The following is a 22202-nucleotide window of genomic DNA, read 5'->3' on the forward strand; positions in this document are numbered from 1 at the left end:
TTAGTTTTATTTAGATATATTATGCTTAATAAATCACCAAGAAAAAGGTACATCGGTATTTTCCTGCGTATTTTTACTATTTATAGTTATGTTATAATAATTAATGCCCATTGTAAATTAAAATGTATAAACTTTCAATAGATGAACATTTTTTTAATTTTGCTTTTGTACTATTAAATGTATAGCACGAATTAAATTGCTGTTGCTTAATGCAGATTACTACTACTGTTGTTGCAAATACATAGAAATTATAATTAATTTTTATAATAATTTTTAATAATGTTGAGTATATTTGCAAGTACAGCTGTAATACCTTTACTGTACTTTTCATACCACGTGATGTAAAGCAAAGCATTTGCGACAAGCGGCTTATATTTTTTTAAAATATATATTTTTTTAAAACGTGCATGAATTTTCATATTTGCATGTGACAACAGAAAAAAATGGTTACTCGTCCATTTGTTAAGCACTGAACATTTCACTGGTTCGTGTTGGAAAACACTGATCAACATGTAACCTTTACTTCCGCCCACTGGGGGCCGCTGTGATGCCGCAGCGACACAAAGAGCAGGAGAATGAAAACGTATCGGTGCTGGTTGTGATGTGAACACAGCGAAACCATAATGGCGACTGCTGGGACAGCAGACCCGGGATCAACAGCCCCGACAGGTATCTAGACATCACTTCTTTCTACTTTGGTTCATTAAAGGAACATACAAACACGTCAGGGTGACATTTGGAGATGACATCATTTAGAGATGTGGTGCCATTGAATTTGGGCAGCACCGGGTGGCTAGGTTGCTAATGTTAGCTAGCACCGAGGCAAATAAATGAATCAACTGATGGTTAGCTTGCTTAGTCAGGTCAAACTAACTAAATATGTTATAGCGAATAAATATATTTCTTTACAGACAGCCAGCCAGCCAGTCAGTCAGTCTCGGTATTGTGCTAAATTCCCCCAGACCACAGTGGTGTGGTCGTGTTTTGTTGTCAAACCGGTCATTTCCTTCGCGGTATCATATTGAGGGAGTCGATAAACTGAAGAAATCTAATTCTTTGCACTATTCATATTTAGCCAAATGGTGTTTTTAGAGATGTTTTTGTGTTGTAAGTCCAAACAATGACTTCATGCCAAAAAATAACGGTGGTAGCAGTGTTGCCATGTCGCTTTAATTATTCTCTCCACCAGTTCATTCAACTGGTGGCCCGCGTGGCCAACAACCTACCCTCAAACGGTATCAAACTGGCTCACAAGTGTGCCAAACTTCAGCACGGAGCGAGCACACTAGTAGGGCAAGTATCTAGCCATCTGTGTTAAGTGGCAGGACAATTACTCTTGGAGGTAGACGCCCTTGTTCTGTTCCTTTTACTTTATGAAAGTGTGGGGCTCTGACTAATTTTGTTGAGTTGTCAAAGTGTGATGGCGCCAGCCTCCCCTCAGGGAATATAATACGGGCGGGGCCTCTCCTAATCTGTGAAAAGTGATTTTCTGCAGTCTGTTTTGTGAAGTTTTCTACTCTTTTCTACCCTGTTTTTTGCGCCTTGATAAAACTAGCTATGGTATGAGGTTACCATACCAGTGTAATTCATATTTGCAAATCACCGATACCACCTGTGGAGGTAGCTGATCCATGAGCCATGTCTGTGCTTTAATGTTCTTAGCTTGTTGTCAGGAAACGTAGCTAGAAGAATATCAGCAAACGCAACCAAAAGACTATCAGCAAAAGTAGCTAGAAGAAAATCAGCAAACATAGCCAAAGGAGTATTAGCAAACAAAGCTTGAATAATATCAGCAAACATAGCCGAAAGAGTATCAGCAAACATAGCCGAAAGAGTATCAGCAAACGTAGCTACAAGAATATCAGCAAACATAGCTACAAGAATATCAGCAGACATAGCCATAAGAGTATCAGCAAATGTAGCTAGAAGAATATTGGCAAGCGTAGCCAAAAGAGTGTCAGTGCGCATAGCCGTCTCCACACATACACTGCAGCCGTCCTCCTTACTCATGGCGCACACACGTTTTGCCTGACACGTTCACGGTCGCACAAAACAGTTGGACATCGACTCAACACAAAACGTCTGGGTCGCTGTAACATCACACTTGCCTGTAGAGACGATACAACAATAATGATAATGTAGCGACCTGGACGTCCTGTGCAATGTGAAGAGTTTTGCGCTGAGCTGAGGCTGCATGTGTGACAGATATTTTCACTGGCATGGTTGCATATTAAAACAAACAGGCTCTTGTATCGGAATTGTATCGGTATCGGCAGATGTCCAAATTCAGGTTTTGGGGACCGGATTGGAAGTGGGGCAAAAATGTGGATGGTTGCATCTCTGGATAGAACAGCCCGGTTTTACACTCTTTCTCTTCAACTGTTGTTGCTTATTACGAGCAAATATTGACATCTGTCATTCCTTCCACAAAAACACATCTTTCATGTTGTTTGAGCAGGCTTTGTTCTGTTATATTTATATTGGGTAACATGATGAAATGATTCTCTACATACTAGTGGCCAGTGGGGCGGGGGGGGTTAAACGCTTTCATCTGCATTATATTTCCTGGAACCACTAATCCATGTCGATGTGTGGCACTTATTAGTTTTCTCATGCACGGTGGAGTATTTAGTCCTCGCACAGTCAGACAGAACACAAATATTAGCTTCCAGCAACGATGGCATACAAGTTTAAAGGTGTGCAGCCCAGTTTCCAGGATGAGAAAATAACTTTTATATTTACAGTGTTCCCTTCTCATAGGCTGGCCTGTATTACTATTTTGGCCATGTAAAGGCTGCATGCTGCACGTGAGAGTCCGGCAGGGATTGTGTAGTTTAGGACCAGATGGTTTGTCTGTTGTCCGCTTACGTTAAGTAATTGGGTTAGTCTGATTGTCTACCCCGGATCTGCAGTGCAATGGTAATGATAATGTGGTGGTGCATGATACATAAGGGCAAAATTGGCCCTCACGGTTTCCTGTTTAGCCTGACCCTGTCCTGCCTTACAGATATTAGGACTCATTTCTGGAGGAGAGCGTTGCAACGAGGTACTGGCATGCGTGTGTGTCTGTGTGTGGACAGAAACTGCATGGCTAGTGATGATGCTCTTTCATAACAAAAGGGACCAATAGCGGAATGATGCTTGTCATTTACCAGTGTGTAACCATGCTCATCGCAAGCAGGTGACTCTGCCTTAGGAGCACATCTATGGGGTTGAAGTACCCAACTCTTCTTGGAGTCTGTGAATGGGTCAGCAACGTGACATGCATATTTGTTTGTCCAAGTGCATCACAGTCGGCCCTCGTCACTTCGAGCTTTGAATTTTGCGGCTTCACTCTATTATGGTTTTTCAAACATATGTTAATTCATATATCGTGCTTTTTTTTGTGAAAACATGCCTATTTTTGCCAAAATTAAGCATTTTCAAGCATAAAAATGGTTAAATGAACAAAAATACAAATGAAAGGCATTGAAAAGACGTATTCAAAGATGGTGACGTAACATGCTACACTGGTCATTGGGTGTCAGTAATGTTAGTGTAATGTTTGGTGAGACACACAATCACCAGACTTGATTGCCGGAACACCAGGCTTTTATTGCATGTTTGCATTATATCACAACAGACACAATAATCCCGAATAAAAAACACGTGATACTGTTGCGGCCGTAACTCACGGCAAGCTAAAACCCAACTCTGAAACCCAGACGTCACTTCCTGTCCGCCCCTCACTCTCCTCCCCTAGGGAACAGATTTGTGGCACCACACACAAGCATTAGTCTTATTTATGTCTTAAATGGCTTATGTACTCTTATGTCTACTATGTAGGGTAATATGAGTGTAAAGGTGGCCGCACGGTGCTCTAGTGGTTAGCATGTTGGCCACATAGTCATAGTCTGGAGGTCGGGAAGACCTGGGTTGGTTTCTCCCCTGGGCATTTCTGTGTGGAGTTTGCATGTTCTCCTCTCATGGGTTTTCTTCAGGTACTCCGGTTTCCTCCCACATTCCAAAAACATGCATGTTAGGTTATTTGGTGACTCTAAATTGTCCATAGGTATGAATGTGAGTGTGAATGGTTGTTTGTCTATATGCGCCCTGCCATTGGCTGGCGACCAGTCCAGGGTGTTCCCCGCCTGTCGCCCGAAGTCAGCTGGGATAGGCTCCAGCATGCCCCCGCGACCCTAATGAGGAGAAGCGGTATAAAAAATGGATGGATGGAGCGTAAAGGTGACTATAGGGGTGTTATTTCATGTCTAGAAGGCTCTTACTAATGCTAAACAGCGTATTTAGAAGGTTGTAAACAGGGATTCTATGCTCTAACTATGAAAATATTCCATTTATAAATAAGGAATTCTACTTCGTGGAAATTCACTTCAAAGAGTCGGGTCTGGAAGCAGCTAACCACGATAAACTACTTTTAATTGAGCTACTGTAACCAAGCAATTTCCCTTGTGGATCAATAAAGTCTGCCTAAGTCTGAACGAGGGATTACTGTAATTCCTTTTTAAATATTGGAATCAATTCATGCCATGTATAACATTTTTCTTCAAAATAGGTTCAGTTTGGATACCTTTCCCTACGTTCAAATAATATACAAAATTGAATGTTTTAGCAGACTTCCCTAATGTCAGGTGGCACACCTGTTTGTACAAATTAACGCTATAATGACCATTAAAAAATTATACTTTAATAACAATACACTTAAAACACTATGGCATGATGCATGTCGCATGAATGCACTTTGAGACCATGTCCAAATAAATGTGAATATCTTTAAAACACAGATATGTCTATGCGTTGTATGCCTCTCATCCACATGCAATCGTAGTTTGAGCTTTTCCGGCCAGAGTGGAGATTTTCTAAAACTCAATGTTTGTGTGTGGGATGGGTAAAAAATTAGCTTTTTGGTTTGTGTCTTGTAACTCACATTTTTAAAACCTTATTTCACAACAGAACATTAAGTTATTGACTCATCTAGCAGTATACGCATGAAGCGACATTCATGGTGTTTTCTGGGCTTCATGTAAGTGTGTGTTGATTTTTGAAGATAATGTACACATCCGATTCCGATTGGTCAAAATGCGCATGACAGCTGGTGAATGCGATGTGTATGAGGTGTTTTAGGAAGCAGAGTTATGATGCCATCTACTGTATGGAGCTTTAACGACAAGTTACACTGACCAGTTCTAAATTCTTTATGCGTGATGGCGAAAACGTAGTGTGAAATGTAAAAAAAATAAAATAATATATATATATGTTTGTGGTGGTCCAAACTTATTTGTGGCCACAAATATGAATGTATGGGAAGTTCTGGCCAGTATTTTTAAACTGTTGCAATAACTGAAAAATGTCTGTCTGGCAAGCAAGACATAGCTACCTGTGAGGGCTTTTCAAGTGTGTGGATGTTGGGGGGGGGTGGGCACGGCAGCACCAGCTGCTCTTTTGAGAAGAGCCAAATGTGCGTTTCAGTTCAGTCTACAAAAGTGTCCAATAAGACCAGATAAAGTTGCTAGATTTGTCTCTAGTCGTTTTAAAAATAAATCAATATAGAGGGGTCTGAATACTTGCAAAATAAAGCACTAAGATGGCAACACTGATCCTTCCTGCTACCTCGTCTTATTACCTGAAAGACCAGGTGCGTATGACGTAGGGGTGTCCTCATCTGATATTGAATTAGAATATTGTGCCAATATCAGCAAAAAAACAAGTATCGGATTATATCGGCCTGCCTCCAAAATCTCCAATATTGGCACTCCAATGCAAGCAGTCGATTCTAGACTTTGCCCCAGCACATCTATCCAACAGCGGCCTGATATAGCCTACGTGATCTCAACAACAGCATAGGAGTGATGTATTTTTTGTTAAAAGTCCCAAAAAGACATTGCAGCTGAGTGCAAAACTTGTCATGTACAAGTTTCCCGTGGTGGCACAGAACCGGGGAAGTTTAATACGACCAAACTCATCGTGCATTTGAAGCAGCGTTACACGGGAAACTCCCACGACAAGAAGTCATTAGGTATAACAGAAAAGCCGACCAGCCCCTGTCGGTGGTTAGTAAAGTTGGGTTTAAACACTTAATTGAGCCCCTCGAACCTCGCTATGTTATATCTAGCCACCACTGCAATGTGGCGGTAAGACCATACCCCAGATGCTTAAAGAAGCAAATGGGTGTTTTTCTCATGCTTACTGTTGCTGATTATTGTCCTCTGTTTGAGTAATATCACTTGATCAAACATTCCACACAACAAAATCAGTCATAGAAGTATGTATGATTCCTCCTGACATTGGATAATATCCGTGTTGTGCCACCCCTAACATGAGGTGTGTTAAGAAAGAGAGTTACGTTGCCGTCTACTGAACGGAGTTGGAAAAACAAGCTACACTCATAGACAGTCCCACTATAATGTGCTTATGAGCAAGGGCAAACAGGTAGTGCCAAATCTGTGCCAGTCAAAATGTATTCATGGCGGGCAGCCACAAATTAATGAATGTATGTCAAACACTAAAAATATGATGCAAGTGTCCAAACAGATTGAACAAATTTGGAATCTGTGGCAAACGTCAGATGGTGAACTCAGGAAGTGAGGTGGCGTAACTGTAAGAAATGTTATTAAATGAAATGAATAATATTATTTAAAAGTCCAAGATTACCTTTTACATTTCATAAATGTTTGTTAGTTCTGTTTAATATGTTATACTCTTAAAAATTGTCTTCACAAAAAATATTTGTGGATGTAAGGACAAATAAGCACGACAAAGGAGCACATTAAAAATGATCCAGCTGCAATAGAAGCATATCTTGCAAAAAGAAAAACTGAGGTCCCCTATCTTAAAATCTATAATCCAATACTAGATACCAGGGGTGTCACGAGACAGTCAGGTGACGAGACGAGGCGGTACATGCGATTGGGTCTGCGAGAACGAGATGAGACAAGATTTTAACATGACTTTTAAGAAAAGTACAATGAAAAAATATAAAAAAATATATGACAATATGTTACAATCTACTAATTTAATTTCTACTATGTTACACTCTTCTGCGCTCCGTGTATTTTAGCGGCCCCGCCTCCACCCACCGAGACAAAGAGGCTATATGACTGACAAAGGGACTCACTCCGTTCATGCCCTTGTTCTATGGAACAACCGTGCCAACGTGCTGAAACCAATGCACAGAGTGAAACCTCTTCCTGCCTGTTTGGCGGCGAGAGAGTAGGAAAACAGACATGCATGCACATGGCAATGTCTTTAGGCCAGCAAAATTATTGAGTTCATTTTCATATATTGTGTGATTTTTTTTTTTTTTTTTTTTAAATTATCGTGGTTTTTTAAAAATTATTATTATAGTGCCCACAAGGCATGTTTTCTCTGGACGAGAAATCTTGTCACATTTTAGTCTTGCGATATCTTGTGACACGAGATCTTGTGACGCATCTACCAGATATGTTTTTTCTGCAGTTATTTTAGGAAAAAGAACAGGAAAAATCCCCAACTGAAGCGAGCAGAACAACTTGTAGAAAAAAATTGTCCATCTAGAAAAAACAGAGTTGTTGACTTCCAATGTCGAGATGAGAACAGTCGCTTACTGCCAGTCGCAAAAAAATAAAACAAAGGCGTGCACTAGTTAGGCCCTTCACTGAAGTCTATATACAGTATCCTTCTGGAATGCAAAAGTCCCATAGAATGTCTTACAGTTTGTTCCGTATTATCCTTTCTTTGTAACACAACCACATCGGAACACCTGTGCATGCTCGGACCATGACAACGTCAAACTGTTAACTGCAAAATGTCAGCAGAAAGTCATGCATTTATAGAGTTTGTCCAACATCTGCGGGGAGGCAGAAGTTGGTACGACTCGCCTGGAAGGCACTGTGACCAATACTGTTGTTTTCATGGTGTAAATGCAGTTAAACGTTCAAAATACCTTGGTAAATGGACTTAAACTCTTTCAAATTGTATTTAACTATGTAGTACTTGTTGATATCCATTTTAGATATTTTGAAAAGCTGTAGCTGTCACCCGAATGAAAGTCTGGAGTGTTCCTCTACAGGTCTAGAATCTTCCCAGCATTCTTTTGTATGTGTTGACCTGTGCAGCTGCTGCTGCTGCTGCATTGAAGTAGCTGTTGCCACGAGTTACAAGCTAGAGGTGCTCTCAGAGTGGGCGAGAAAGTACTGTAGGTTTAAACGGAATGTTTATGTAATGGAATCGTGTCGAACATTGAGTTCCTTTGAATTCAGCGCATTTCTGTCAAAATTGCAGCGGAACCTCTCAGGCTGACCACAGTCAATGTTCGGAGAAACATGCCCAAACTCTGATTCGCTCCCATCTTGAAATGGAAATGGAAATAATCTAAGGTCAAATGACTAACCATTACCTGTCCGGGCAATGTTTTCAGTAACCCTTAAACATGCTTAACTGTCATACAAGTGTAAAAAGAAATTAACCGTTTATCATATCTGTATTCACACTTTGGTCATTTGTATCAAATGTGGAGAGGGATCGTTTAACACAACTCACTTTGCGGTGTCATTCTGTTCTTTTTCTATTATTATCGTCACTTTACTGTGACCATGTTGTATTGAGCAGCCAGGACATGTACCGCTTTTGTCACTGCACCATTGCTGAGTCGCAATAAGTTCCATTTACTCTTCTAAGGTCATCATCACGCATTTCCTGTTTGTCGCCACTGATACCCCTCTGTGATGGCATCACTAAAAAGCCATAGAAAAAGCAAGTCTCTCTTCAGATCATATATTATGGTTGAGGAAAAGGGACTTTCTGGAGTTTTCTGCCAACCTTAGGAAGTAAAAATCAATTTATTTAGCCTTTACCCATAACGGAAGTGAGCTTAGTAGGTTAGAAAATGCGTTTCTTAATTTTTATCAAGCTGCTTCGCCTCCCCCAAAGTTTTCTCTGGTGAGCTCATGCACAAAAATGGTTTGCTGTGACTTGAGAGGCATGTTTTTGAACGGAAAATTGTATAATGAGGCGTTGACACTTTACTTGTGTAATAGTTTTACTTTGTATAAGACTATAGTGATAATAATGTGCGATGGGCAGCCAGATAGGAATATGCTCTGTGCTTGCTGTGTCTGGACTAGCTGAGTGCACATAGAAGTCTGAAGTCTGTGGAAAATACATTTTTAAGGGAGGTGGTAATTGTAGAAACTTCCTCCGGGACTGTGAATCTGGAGCAAGCAACTCGGGGGAAAAGTAGTTCCAGTTTGTGCTGAGCTGATGGTACGAAGAAGCAGTAGTTAGTACATGTGGCCATGAAGGCTCATCATTGACCTTGTTGTCATTTGCATCCCGTGCTGGAAATAGCCTAGCTCATTAACCAGTTTATAACCATGTGTCGCTCATGTTTTAAATCCAAGTTTGCCTTGTCTTTTAGGGACCAGTGGCATCTTCAAGGGGGGCCCTTCAGAGGTAAGGAGCTAAAGGAATTATCCAGCCACTTTCCATATTGTGTATCTTGTTCAGGCTAACGTGACCGATAATGATGCAATTCTGTCTTATTATGAACCAAGCACAATTGGAACAGTAACAACACATTATGCATGACTGCCCCAAGTAAAGTAAATAGAGCAGGTTGATTGTCCTTGCATCACCAAGTCAGCAGCTACAGGCGTCCATTGCTTCCTGTACATTGCAAACTATTGCAACAGCGGTACTGTCCAGTGTTGGAGCAATCGCCTGCTCAGTGGTCTGACACCATACAGGAAACCACCTCTCTGAACTCACATCTCACGTACTTCACATATCAATTGTGGTTTGAATCTGAAAGAAAATATTTTTACATCTGTGAATACCCCATTGTCAATGTGCATAGGTTTGCGTTTCCCATTATTATGTGAAAGAACACACGAGAGGTTTCATTTGGTTTAACATGAGACGTCTAAAGACCGCAAACCTTTCCGCTTTAATGATTATTGACTTCATTTGAGAGAGTGACTGGTGTAGATTTAATCAAATAACCGTTATTCGGAAGCTCAAATCAAATCACCTGCCAAAATAATTGTTTCCTGTTTTACTGGTCCGGCTTGAGCGTACAGGGGAGTGCAGCGCATACCAATCCGAACAGGCTGAACCAGCACTTGGCACGGTGACGCTGTTTGGCAAATTAAAAAGTCGCGCGCACGCCGCCGTCCTGGCGCACAGAGGCTTTAGTGTGTGGTGGTTGACAGGCAGCGCCATGTACTCTATTACATTTGTTTAGAGGTGGGATGGCACAGCATGTACATGACACATCGTTGGAAACTTCACGTGTGTTTTCTGTTTGTTTTTTGGTGGGTAGGGAGGTGCTTATTATGCAATGTCATAACTCTGTGGAGAGAGAGAAACATATTTGATGAACTAACATGTCTTCTTTGCTCTCTACTGACCAGACACATCATTAGGCAACCTGTACAAACCAATGCGATATAATACAAATGCTGTATCACAAATTCCTGTGATAATGCTCAATTTGACATTTTCAGAGAAATGCCATATTCCCTCATGTAGTTGTCAGGTGCATTTATTTAGTCAACTGCAGAGTATCAGGCTTTTCCCTTTGCCCGGGGTTTTTCTTATATTTTGTATTTTTCAGCATTAAAGTGTTTAGCAGCTTCACTGTAAACCAGCTTTACAGATGCCATGTCTGCTTTGCAGTTGTTTCTACAAATGGAGGATATAAGTTGTAGTAAAGTGCTGCACCATTGTGTTATACATAAGAGGCTTGTTTGACGTATGGTGTTTTAAATGGACTATGCATCCTATGGCGTCTATTAGAGCAGATACCACTATTTGAGGGAATATGATATTCATTTAAAAATAGGGTTGTGATTTTGGCTTTAGTTTTTTAGTAGATGACTTGCTACGTTACCTATAGTAAATAAACTATTGTTAACAAAATATACTTCTCTGACATCAGTACAGAGCATGGTCATCTTATAAAAGACAGAATTCCTCATACAGCTCTTCTGTTGGATCTAATTAGGTTGTGCACGGGTGCCTATGGTCGGTGGGTATAGTGTACTTTAATTCTGTCAATTCCGGACTATTGAACGCACATAAACATAAGCCATAGCCACCAAATTTAAAGAGAAAAAAATTGTGTAGATATATAGGCCACACTTGCGTCTATAAGGCGCAGGTGTTCACGTTGTAACATGGGATATTTACACAGAAAGACATACTGTAAACCTTGCTATCCTACCTACACTCGGTGTTCCCAGCATCACTCGTTAGCTCCCATGAGTGAGACGTGAAATTATTTTTTTCATCGGCGTCCAAGCAGAACCTGTATAATTCTCCACTTGATCAAACTTACTTAAGATTTGTCAGAGTTCGCTACATGAGACTTCAAACCATGATATTAGCGTCCACTTCACAACTCCACTCCACTACTTCTTGAATCTGCACTCTAAGCATCATGGGAACTGTAGTTCTTTTAAGCCATAAATTAGCTGTATCATTATTTAGGCCACACAGTCAGGAGATCGGGAAGTTTGTGGAGTTTGCATGTTCTCCCCGTGCGTGGGTTTTCTCCGGGTACTCCGGTTTCCCCCCACATTCCAAAAACATGCATGTTAGGTTCTAAATTGTCCATAGGTATGAATGTGAGCGTGAATGATTGTTTGTCTATATGTGCCCAGCGAGTGGCTGGCGACCAGTCACTACCCCGTCTCTTGCCCGAAGTTAGGATAAGCGGCATAGAAAATGGATGGATGGATTATTTAAGCCGCAGGGGTTCAAAGTGTGTGAAAAAGTAGTGGCTTATAGTACAGAATTTATAGTAATAGAGATGTAAAATAAAATAAATTACATTCCTAGAAGCTTTCATACAATGTGTTTGTAAGCATTCTTGTACTCTCCACTCAGATGCCTGGCTCCTCAGCCACAGCTCAGAGTATGAAGAAGACCATTGGACACCGGGGAGTTGAGACCACCACGGGAGAGACCACCTACAAAAAGGTTAGAGCTGGGTTGCAGAGGTCATACGACAGTCATTGACACTAGTTGATGGACACCAGCAACAGCGTAGCGGGAAATTGTGATTTGTTCCACTTGGTAACAAGTCTCTTCCTCTCTGCGTTCTGCAGACGACATCCTCTGCCCTAAAAGGTGCCATTCAGTTGGGCATCACTCACACGGTTGGCAGCTTGAGCCAAAAGGCTGAGAGGGATGTGCTCATGCAGGATTTTGTGGTTGTTGAAAGCATCTTCTTCCCCAGGTTGGTAGCAGAACTACAGTTGTTTTGAGCATGTTAAGTTGATGTCAACTAGGCATGGACCAGTTACCGGTTTCAAGGTAAAAAAATTAATGGTTTCGAAACCACTAAAATTGTGCATCATGCCGTTTCTACTAGGGATGTCCCATTCCGATCTTTGGGATTGGGGTCGGCTGCCGATCCGCTCTATTTTGAAGATAGGATGTTATTGGTTTCCGCCACGAGGTTGGGCCGATCCGGTTTCTGTATAACGTTCATAACTCTGGGCCACATGGTAGGTGCGGTAATGTGCCTCAAACCTGGTTGCCACTCGATGCCCGCCACCCACAAGAAGAAGAAAACGCAACACTACCATGCTGACATGTCCGCGGTGAAGTTAGTTTCACGTTGGACGTTGGATATTTGGCTCCGTAGCGGTAGTTCCCCCTCACTGTGGCCGGACTGCTGTGTCATTTTGCGGGGAGCTAACACAGGAAGTGTTAAATGCAATAAATAACTATTGCATCGAAGAGAGTGTATTTAAAAAAAGTCATATATTCTAAATCACACCACAAATTGATATATAACCATGTCAAACCTTTAGTCCTACCATAAAAGTATTTTTTTCCAATTTTATCTCATCTTATCTTAGCTTAGCTTATATTGGATGGACTTTTATTGGATCTTTTATTGGATTAGGGACCTGACTCAGAGGTTTGTTACAAAAGCCAAACAATATTTTTGTTTTGCTATGTAATAAAAGTAAAGTAAATTCAGCAATAGTTTGGTTGCATTATTTTTAATGCTTTGAAGAGCTATTTTCATAACCGTATTAAATTCCACAAATTAATATTTGTAACAAAAGCTTATTTAAAAAAAAATAAAATAAAAAAAGTCCGGTACCAGATCGGATCGGCAAGACTATAAAAAAGATTGAATCGGAAGGCAAAAAATGTTGATCGCGACATCCCTAGTAATTAGTTTTCAAGCCAGACATCTGTAACTAATTTATGGGAGCACGTTCGTAACCTCGAAATGTCATAACACGGAAGGCAGTACACCAAGGACAATAAATGTGAGCGCCTCAGGGGTCATTTCTGTGAAAAATGGGTCCGTTTACGTCGACATATATTGTTAAAATTAGTAACTCATTATTGTTAAGTAGCGTGAAGAACTACTGTCTACTTACACAGCCTTAAAACGTACACAGAGTAACTTCCTGTTCAGTGCAAAGTAAGCTTCAAAATAAAATCAAAATAAAAGCATAGCAGTATTAACCCAGATTTTACTACAGCAATTAAGAAAACGCACCCATTTCTCTACAAAATTTTATCATATTCAAGACACAACGAATATTAGTGCAGCAGCGCTATTAGATAAGAGTATAAAATGTCATATGAAAACCGAAGAATGTAAATACAAATATGCACAAATGGAGGAAAACGATCAACAAACTAAAAAACCCTTTTACCTAACCCCTTAATCACCCATTCTCTTTATGTCTCTGGCCAAAGTCAAAGTAAATGTGCAAGCATTGACTCGTTTTGGTTTCAGCTATGTTGACACCTGTTTATGTTGACGTCAGTCAGCCAGTCCGAGGAGCTTGGGGATAGACAGCTTTAACTGTATTTCACTTTACCTCACTGTGTCTTGGTGTCTCCCCAGTGAAGGCAGTAACCTGACTCCAGCTCATCACTACAGCGACTTTCGTTTTAAAACCTACGCTCCCATCGCCTTTCGTTACTTCAGAGAGCTCTTTGGCATTCGACCAGATGACTACCTGGTAAGTAGGCACAAAGTGACAATCAAAGAGGAATGTTCAACACTAACATAAAATCAAATCAAAAATTGCGGCTCCAAATCTGTCTGGACCAGATAGGTAACACAGATTGCTCTTTGTTTGCAAGTATTCCCTGTGTAACGAGCCACTGATCGAGCTTTCCAACCCTGGAGCCAGTGGATCTCTCTTCTACGTCTCCAGTGACGACGAGTTTATAATCAAAACGGTTCAGCACAAAGAGGCAGAGTTTCTCCAGAAACTTCTTCCTGGATACTTCATGGTCAGCATAAAGCTTTGTTATTGGTATCAAAATAAAATGATCATTAGAATTAATGGTATTAGTTATTTACCTAATATTTGTTTTTGTCTAGAACATAAACCAAAACAAGCGAACACTCCTGCCCAAGTTCTATGGCCTCTACTGCGTCCAGGCGGGGGGCAAGAATATTCGTATCGTTGTGATGAACAATCTCCTCCCCCGGATCATCCCCATGCACCTCAAATACGACCTGAAAGGCTCCACCTATAAGAGACGGGCGTCGCCTAAAGAGAGGGAAAAAGCTGTTCCCACGTACAAAGATCTAGATTTTATCCAGGATATGCCCGATGGCCTGCAGCTGGAATCAGACAACTACAATGCCCTGAGCAAGACTATTCAGAGGGACTGCCTGGTGAGTCACAGAAGAGCACACTTTGCCTTTCATTTAAGGAGGGTGCAGTAAAACGCCTCTGCCTGTATGGGAGTGCACAAACATGACAGTTGCTAGAATAAGACAACCATCAGAATTTCATTCCACACAGAGGAATCTTTCAAACTTTCACTTAAACTTACCTGGGGCATTTATTTATTCAACCGCATGACCAGTCATTTATTAGAAGTAAGGCTTATACAGTGGTGTGAAAAAGTGTTTGACCCCTTCCTGATTTCTTTTGCATGTTTGTCACACTTAAATGTTTCAGATCATCAAACTAATTTAAACATTAGTCAGTTACAACACAACCAAACACAAAATGCAGTTTTTAAATGAAACTTTATTATTAAGGGAGAAAAAAAATCCAAACCTACACGGCCCTGTGTAGAAAAAGTGATTGCACTCTAAACCCAATAACTGGTTGGACCACCCATGAGATCGGGCCGATCCAGTTGCAGTATAACATTCGGAACTCTGGGCCACACTGTGAATTGATCTATCACCATGTCAAATGATTAGCCCTACCTTAAAAGTATTTTGCACACCCATTTTTTCCAATTTGATCTTGTATTGCATCTTTTATTAAATTAGGAACCTGACTCACAGAGTTACAAATTGATGTTTGTAACAAAAGCTTATTATTATAAAAAAAATAAAATAAAAATAGCGGTAGCAAGAATAGGATTGGCAAGATTATAAAAAAACGGATAGGATCGGAAGCCAAAAAATGTGGATCGGGACATCCTTAATCACAATGGTCCAGGCATCCTTTGACTTTTCAATATGTGGCTCCGTGGAACAAGTTTGGACACACCTATTGAACAGTATAGTACTGAATACTGTATATTACGATGAATAGAATTATATAATATCTATGCTCTTTTTTCCCATTTTCTAATGATTTTCCAATGCCTTCCAATGCTCTTGCTTTCCTATGCTCTTGGGAATCTTTATGCTTCAAACAGCACAACCCCCTCTTTATACATACATTAGTCGATGTGACCATTTGGGTGTCTGTCTGCATGTGCCCTGTGATTGACCGGCGACCAATCCAGGGTGTAGTCTACCTTTCGCCCGCAGTCAGCTGAGATCGATTCCAGCTTTCCTGCGACCCTGAGTAGGACAAGCGGTATAACATGGATAGTATGGATACTATAGAACTCCTGTGTTCTTGACAGGCTGGCTTATCTTGCAAGTGCTCAACAGAGAACTTGTACTTGAGTGAAACTGCAAACTAATCCTTTGTTTACTTTGATAGAAGCTTACACTTTAAATGACAGAAGCAGCTGCAGGCATTTATTATTCTTAGTAAATCATATTATATAAGGCAAGCAATATATTTTCAATAGTCTTTCTGTTTATTTGCTGAGTCACCATGACCTTGCCTCTTCATGCATGCATGAAAAAAGATACACATCAACACGCAAGTTGGATCTTCTCAGGTAACTCGACCAACCACTCTGTAAATGCCATGCTGTGAATGGTAAATGTCAGGAGGCTGTCCCAGTGTACACTTGTAGTGTACACTTAAAAAGCTGTTTGACGTCTTTATGCGTCCCACTTTTTTTTTTTTTTTTGCCATGTAGAAGTTTTATTTATTTGATGTAGTGAACAATACTTTAAGTCACTATTTTTTTACGGCTCCATACTGTATTTATAGAGTGGCATGTAGCTCTGTCAGGACAACAAATTTTGCTGGTAGATAATTGTGCTACAATTATTTTTTCATTAATTAATTTTTCATTAATTACATGGCATAAAACGCCTGTCACAATAACAAATTTGGCTGGTAGATGATTGTCCTACAAATTGTCAATAATTGATGTTATTGGCATTTTTTGAGACCATTTTTTGGCTGTCGGGACGAAGGCTCCGCTGCATCTCCAGCGGTACTTTTTTTCCCATTTGGGAAAACTGAAAAGGATGGTTGTGTTTCAGGTGTGCATACAAGTTGGTCATGTTTCCTTGCTTCCTCGTCAGTACTTTCGACCGAATGCGTCATATTGGTTCGTCTGTGTTCATGCGCTCACCTTGTTCATTCTGTTTAAAGCCGAAATATTCCCACAAAGGGGGGGCAGTTGCGTTAGCCTTAGAAACCATCGCTGCTGTGCATCATTCATGTTAGCATATGCTTTCTCACGAGGCTAATTTGGTGCTAGCACTCTGTGTCCACTCACTAGTAGCCTCGCCTCCACAAAGAGGCTGAATGAGAAGAGATAAGGGTACACTCTCTCCATTCATTCCACTATAGAACCATTGCGCACAGACAGATGCAGAGTGAACCCTTTTGTCATCCAGCCTGCGTAGTACAGAGAAATGAGCAGATGAAACACACGCGCATACATGCACGTGTCAATTTATCGAGAGCATCATAATTATTGATCTGTTTTTTTGTTTATCGTTCGATTAATGGATTTATCGATTATCGTGACAGGCCTAGTGGCATTGTTGTCGTGTGCCTTTAAACCTGTTGGCCTCAGCAAAAATCAAATGATAAAAAAGAAATGTCTTTCATCAATATAATATGTAACCATAATACATAACCTACATAACATACAACATACAGAACCTGCTCCCTTGATAATCTAAAGGAGACTTCAAGAGTTGAGGTCATGTCACACGTTCAACTCTGACAAAGAGCTTTCACGGCAGGAGTTTTTTTTATTGCCGCATGGAACATTGGACCAGTCCAGGGTGTACCCTGCCTCTCGCCCGAAGTCAACAACTAAGACTTTTGTTTTGTGTCCACTGATAAAGCTCTTGCAGAGTTTCAAAATCATGGATTACAGTCTGTTGATGGGCATTCACAACATGGACCAGGCCAGTCGAGAGCGAGAACGGGCTGGGGGCTATTCGGCGGACAGCGGGGGGTCGGAGGGAGCGGTGACCCCCGATCAGCGCCGGCCGCAAGCCCAGAAGAGTCTTTACTGTACGGCCATGGAGTCCATCCAGGGGGAGGCTCGGGGAAAGGGTGCTTTGGACTCAGAAGACCAGTGAGTCTTGTGGCTGAACTCTACACCTGCAAACATGTTAAATCATCTGCAACTTCTAAATCATCTCTTGTGTTTTGCAGCATGGGAGGTATTCCAGCTCGTAACGCAAAAGGAGAGAGATTACTCATCTACATCGGCATCATTGACATCCTCCAGTCATACAGGTTTCTACCTCAAGAGAAAATCTATTTTAATGCACCTTGCCCATTTGTGTACCATTTACTTCTGCTACATCCTACACTTTAGATTTGTTAAGAGATTGGAGCACTCCTGGAAGGCCCTGGTGCATGATGGGGTAAGAACTGCACACCAAATGGACGAAAAAGACATGATGAAATGATGTTAATGGATTTGTTTTTGTTATATTGTAGGACACTGTTTCAGTTCACAGACCTGGCTTCTACGCAGAGCGCTTCCAGCATTTCATGTGCAGCACAGTGTTCAAGAAAATCCCATGTAAGTGCACATCTGCGCTTTATTTTTAAAATTCTCAGTGCTTTATTGGCACAGGAAGTGCAGGGCTCTTACATAGTACATCCTCTGTCCTCTGTAGTAAAGCCTTCACCATCTAAGAAGAGCCGTGGGGGAGGTCAAGGGGGGCTTAGGAGGGCTCCCACTCTGGGAGCTCCCACCCCACTCTCCCACGCAACAGGGCAGTCAGTTATGGACCCCAGACTGGTGTACCACCCCCATTTTAAAAGCACAGAGTCAGAGGCTGACAGTGGTAAGACTTAATGTCATGAGAGACGTGTGCTTTTAGAGCAATTCAGTTCCCTAATTTTGCTTTTGCTTTTAATAGTCCAGACAGGCAGACCAGATCTGGTTCCCAGCACACCGCCGCTGCAGGACAACCCGGCTGATTGCGAGGCCAACCTTTCCACCTCATCAGTAGGCAGCCTAGAATTTGCTTCCTCTCCTCCCCGAAGGTAAAACATCACCTAAATAATGAGTTTTGGCTCGATGTCGATATTGTACCGATATCCAATACACTGATATTGTCCAGCACTTTATTACCGATATCAACCAATACGATATAAGCCGCACCTCTACCCTCAAACTAACATCAGGTCACATCTCGTGCAATGAACATATTATGCTTCTTTTACTGTGATGCCCCTGGATGCATTTCACAAATAAACATTGTTATGGGCGTCTTAGAATAGTCGACTATTCTGCAATTTGGTTTGTTCGTCGTCGAATCATAGAAAATAGTTATGTGATCAAATTTGTACCCTTGTGACTACATGGCGGGTGCCCACGGCTGCTGCTGAGCATACCTTTTTGCAAAGAATGTCTTGTGTTTGCTATAAATAGTCTATTTTGAGACAAAAACAGCCTAATTTGTGCTAATAAAGAATTGAAAATGACGTGTGTTTAACAGAAGACCGATGCTTACCACGCATTAATAAAATCACCAGCTTCAGTGGCACAATACAAAGGAGCTGAGGTGAGCAGTAGCTTTGAACGCTAGATTCAAGATTCAAGAGTTTTATTGTCATATGCACAGTAAAACAGGTAGTTATACTATTCAGTGAAATTCTTGTTCTGTTCATTCTCCCAAAAAAAGAAAGAAAACACAAGAAAATGAATAAGAACAAAAAAAACATTAATACCAATAAATTAAGCAACAAGAACAGAAGAGACATTAATACCAAATAAATAAATAAATAAAGTGTTATGGCTGTGTGCGTGTGTTACGTGCGGCGTTTGTGAGTGCTTCGTTGAGAAGCCTGATGGCCTGTGGGTAAAAGCTGTTTGCCAGCCTTGTGGTCCTGGACTTCAAACTCCTGTAGAGTGTGAATAATTAGTGTTGGGGATGTGACGACTAGGACGCCTGTTGACATCTACGGACTTATTGGCTCCTAATGGCTGCAAAAAAATGATCCAAAGTGTGTAAGTATTTTGAAAAGCTCAAAGATGACTCCACAGCGTGAAGTGAAACTCGTGTCAGCAACTTCTTACATACAGTATCATGCGACAACAACAAACATGGCGTATCATTTCATACGGGTAAGGCTGTTACGCCAACTTCATTGTATATCCCGACAGTGAATTTTAAGGTAGGAAATAATGCTGCTAAATGAGAGTTTTGGCAAGTTGTTTTTCAAGTCGTGTTGTTCCTATTTCTGATGTGTGCCGACAGCGACCGTGTTCCGATTTTGTTCATCTTGCTTTCTCTGTCACTATATAAATTAATGTACTGTTGTTGCACACTTATCATGTTTATAAGTCGTTTATATATGTTTTAGCCTGTTTTTTGGAGGTGGAAAAATTTGCAAATGAGATCTCGTTTATTTGTTGGGATCTCCATTAGCGCTGCTTTTAAAAAAGAAAAGGAAAAACTTTCAAATATTAGTCAACTATGGAAAAATCTTCGAATTAGATGGGACTATGATAATCCTTAGTCTAATACAGCCCTACTGTTTATGCAATATAAGATAAATATTGCAGTACGCAATGCAAGTTATAGAAAAAGTGCCATGTGTCATTTAAAAATCATGACCAATGGGCAACTAAAATAACAAGTAAGACAAATAAGACAAAAAAAAATCACAAATAAGAATTCAATTGAATAATGTTGGTGACAATACAATTTGGAAAGTTGCACACTTGTATGTGGCACAACATCTGCATAAGACCAAAGTTCAAAGTATCAAACTCTGGACGAATACAATCAGTGAATTTATAAACTGGGCTCAGTCAGCAGATCACTCATGAATGCAGCATGAAGGAAAAAGAGGTAAGAAGATGCCTCAACTCCCCCTCGTATAACCTTACTCCCCCCTCGCTTTCATTGCAAATTGCATATTTATAATCCAAAGGAAAACATTTTTAACACGGACATACTAAGTTAACAATCACTTACACGCTGATATTGTTGGCAGAATACCAACCGATACCGATATGAACTGTGATTCTCATTTTTATGCCAATATCAGCTGGACAATATTATCGGGCATCCCTACTTTTTGCTCCTCCATATTACCAATCTCTGTTTTGAACAGCATCTTCTTTGACGTGTAGGTCTGTGGGGGTGGAGGTGCACAAATCGGCGCACACAGACTACGACCACGGTGCTTTTCACAGGTAACAAGCTTTAAATCTCAGCTCTTCCCTCATTTGTTTTCTTGATTTTTATTGACCCATTTCTGTTCCAGTTTCGAGGTTGAAGGCAGTGCAGACAATTCAGCCAACCTGTCTGGAAGCGAAGATGTAGTTTCGCTATCTGACATCATCCCTGAGACGAACATCAATTTTGTATGTAATTGCCCTAACATCATACAGTGGAACCTCTAAAGTCAAATTATTCCAGGAAGCAGAACAAACTAAAATCTTAATTTCTCATACAACATACAGTAATGAAAATGTAATGTGTCAACTGTCACATCATAAAACCTTTAACTGTAAAGGATATGTAGGACAGACTAGCACTTTTAACATGCTTAATTGGTGTACAAGTGTAAAAAGGAGTTCATTGCTTTATTGTTGAAACTTAGGGCGTACTCACCAGGCCAATCGTACTCATGTCTGGGCCCACGTAACACCTAAAGCATGGTACGTTTGGCCAGGCTGAACGCACTGAATCACGCCCTTCCTCTCTTTTGACACCATCGGAAGCGGTGGTCTAGGGCCCGGCACGATTCCATGAACACGCATGCTATGTCAGAGAAATTGCAATGTGGCATTTAACACAACACCATCACCCCTGTTGCAAGCAGAGCGACAACCTTGTGTGAAATAATCGGAACAACCCCAAATAAGGAAATAGTCCACTACTGTAAGTCAAAGAAATGGCAATAAAACGGCAGAATAGAAGTGATGGGACAAGCAAATGGGCCATGGCACGGATGCATAATGTGAGTGCATCATGCTGGAAAAAGCAGTGGTTATCACCAAACTGTTCTTGGATGGTTGGGAGAAGTTGCTTTGGTACCATTATTTATTCATGGCTGTGTTCTTAGGCAGCATTCTGAGTGAGCCCACTGCCTTGGCTGAGAAGCAACCCCGCAGAAGAATGATTTCAGGATGCTTTACTGTTTGTATGACACAGGACTGATCTTAGCCCCTTTATCCTCCAGGCAAGCTCTTTTCTGGATGCTCCAAACAACCAGGCGATTCGTTAGAAAAGAAAAAAAAGACTTTACCCCAGTCTTCATTAGTCCAATACTATATTTAGCAGAATACCATTCTGTTCTTGATGTTTTTCCTGGAGAGAAGTGGCTTCTTTGCTGCCCTACTTGACATCAGGCCATCTTCCAAATGTCTTTGCCTCACTGTGTGTGCAGATGCACTCACGGCTGCCTGCTACCATTCCTGAGCAAGCACTGCAGTGGTGGTGACAGTTCTGACGCTTGAGCGTCCTGAAGCCTCCTTCACAACAACTGAACCTTTCTCCTGGAATTTCTTAATGATCTGATGAATGGTTGGTTTAGGTGCCATCCTTGCCTGTGAAGCCCTTTTTGTGCTAAGCCAGTGGTTGTGAATTATTTTCTGTCATGCCCCCACTGGGTGACAGAAATGTTTTTGCGCACTGTTTTTATTTATCT

At 41.0% G+C, this 22202-nt stretch overlaps 1 protein-coding gene across 2 annotated transcripts in view; it reads left to right on the forward strand.

Annotated features, from left to right (window-relative positions):
- The first annotated feature begins 532 nt into the window (after positions 1-532).
- Positions 533-22202, forward strand: part of LOC129185100 (phosphatidylinositol 4-phosphate 5-kinase type-1 alpha-like) — a 30248-nt gene continuing 8578 nt past the window's right edge. The window contains exons 1-15 of one of the 2 annotated variants that reach the window (XM_054781793.1): positions 533-669; positions 9392-9426; positions 11863-11955; positions 12084-12214; positions 13856-13973; positions 14098-14250; positions 14342-14641; positions 17420-17655; positions 17736-17819; positions 17902-17950; positions 18027-18111; positions 18209-18379; positions 18455-18581; positions 20680-20742; positions 20814-20913. In XM_054781793.1, the coding sequence (XP_054637768.1) occupies positions 624-669; positions 9392-9426; positions 11863-11955; positions 12084-12214; positions 13856-13973; positions 14098-14250; positions 14342-14641; positions 17420-17655; positions 17736-17819; positions 17902-17950; positions 18027-18111; positions 18209-18379; positions 18455-18581; positions 20680-20742; positions 20814-20913 (1791 nt within the window). In that variant the 5' untranslated portion in view covers positions 533-623. Of the gene's footprint in view, positions 670-9391; positions 9427-11862; positions 11956-12083; positions 12215-13855; positions 13974-14097; positions 14251-14341; positions 14642-17419; positions 17656-17735; positions 17820-17901; positions 17951-18026; positions 18112-18208; positions 18380-18454; positions 18582-20679; positions 20743-20813; positions 20914-22202 lie in introns of those variants that run through there. The other variant, XM_054781794.1, reaches the window with a different exon arrangement.

This window comes from Dunckerocampus dactyliophorus, chromosome 7 (genome assembly GCF_027744805.1).
Source record: "Dunckerocampus dactyliophorus isolate RoL2022-P2 chromosome 7, RoL_Ddac_1.1, whole genome shotgun sequence".
NCBI lineage: Eukaryota > Metazoa > Chordata > Actinopteri > Syngnathiformes > Syngnathidae > Dunckerocampus > Dunckerocampus dactyliophorus.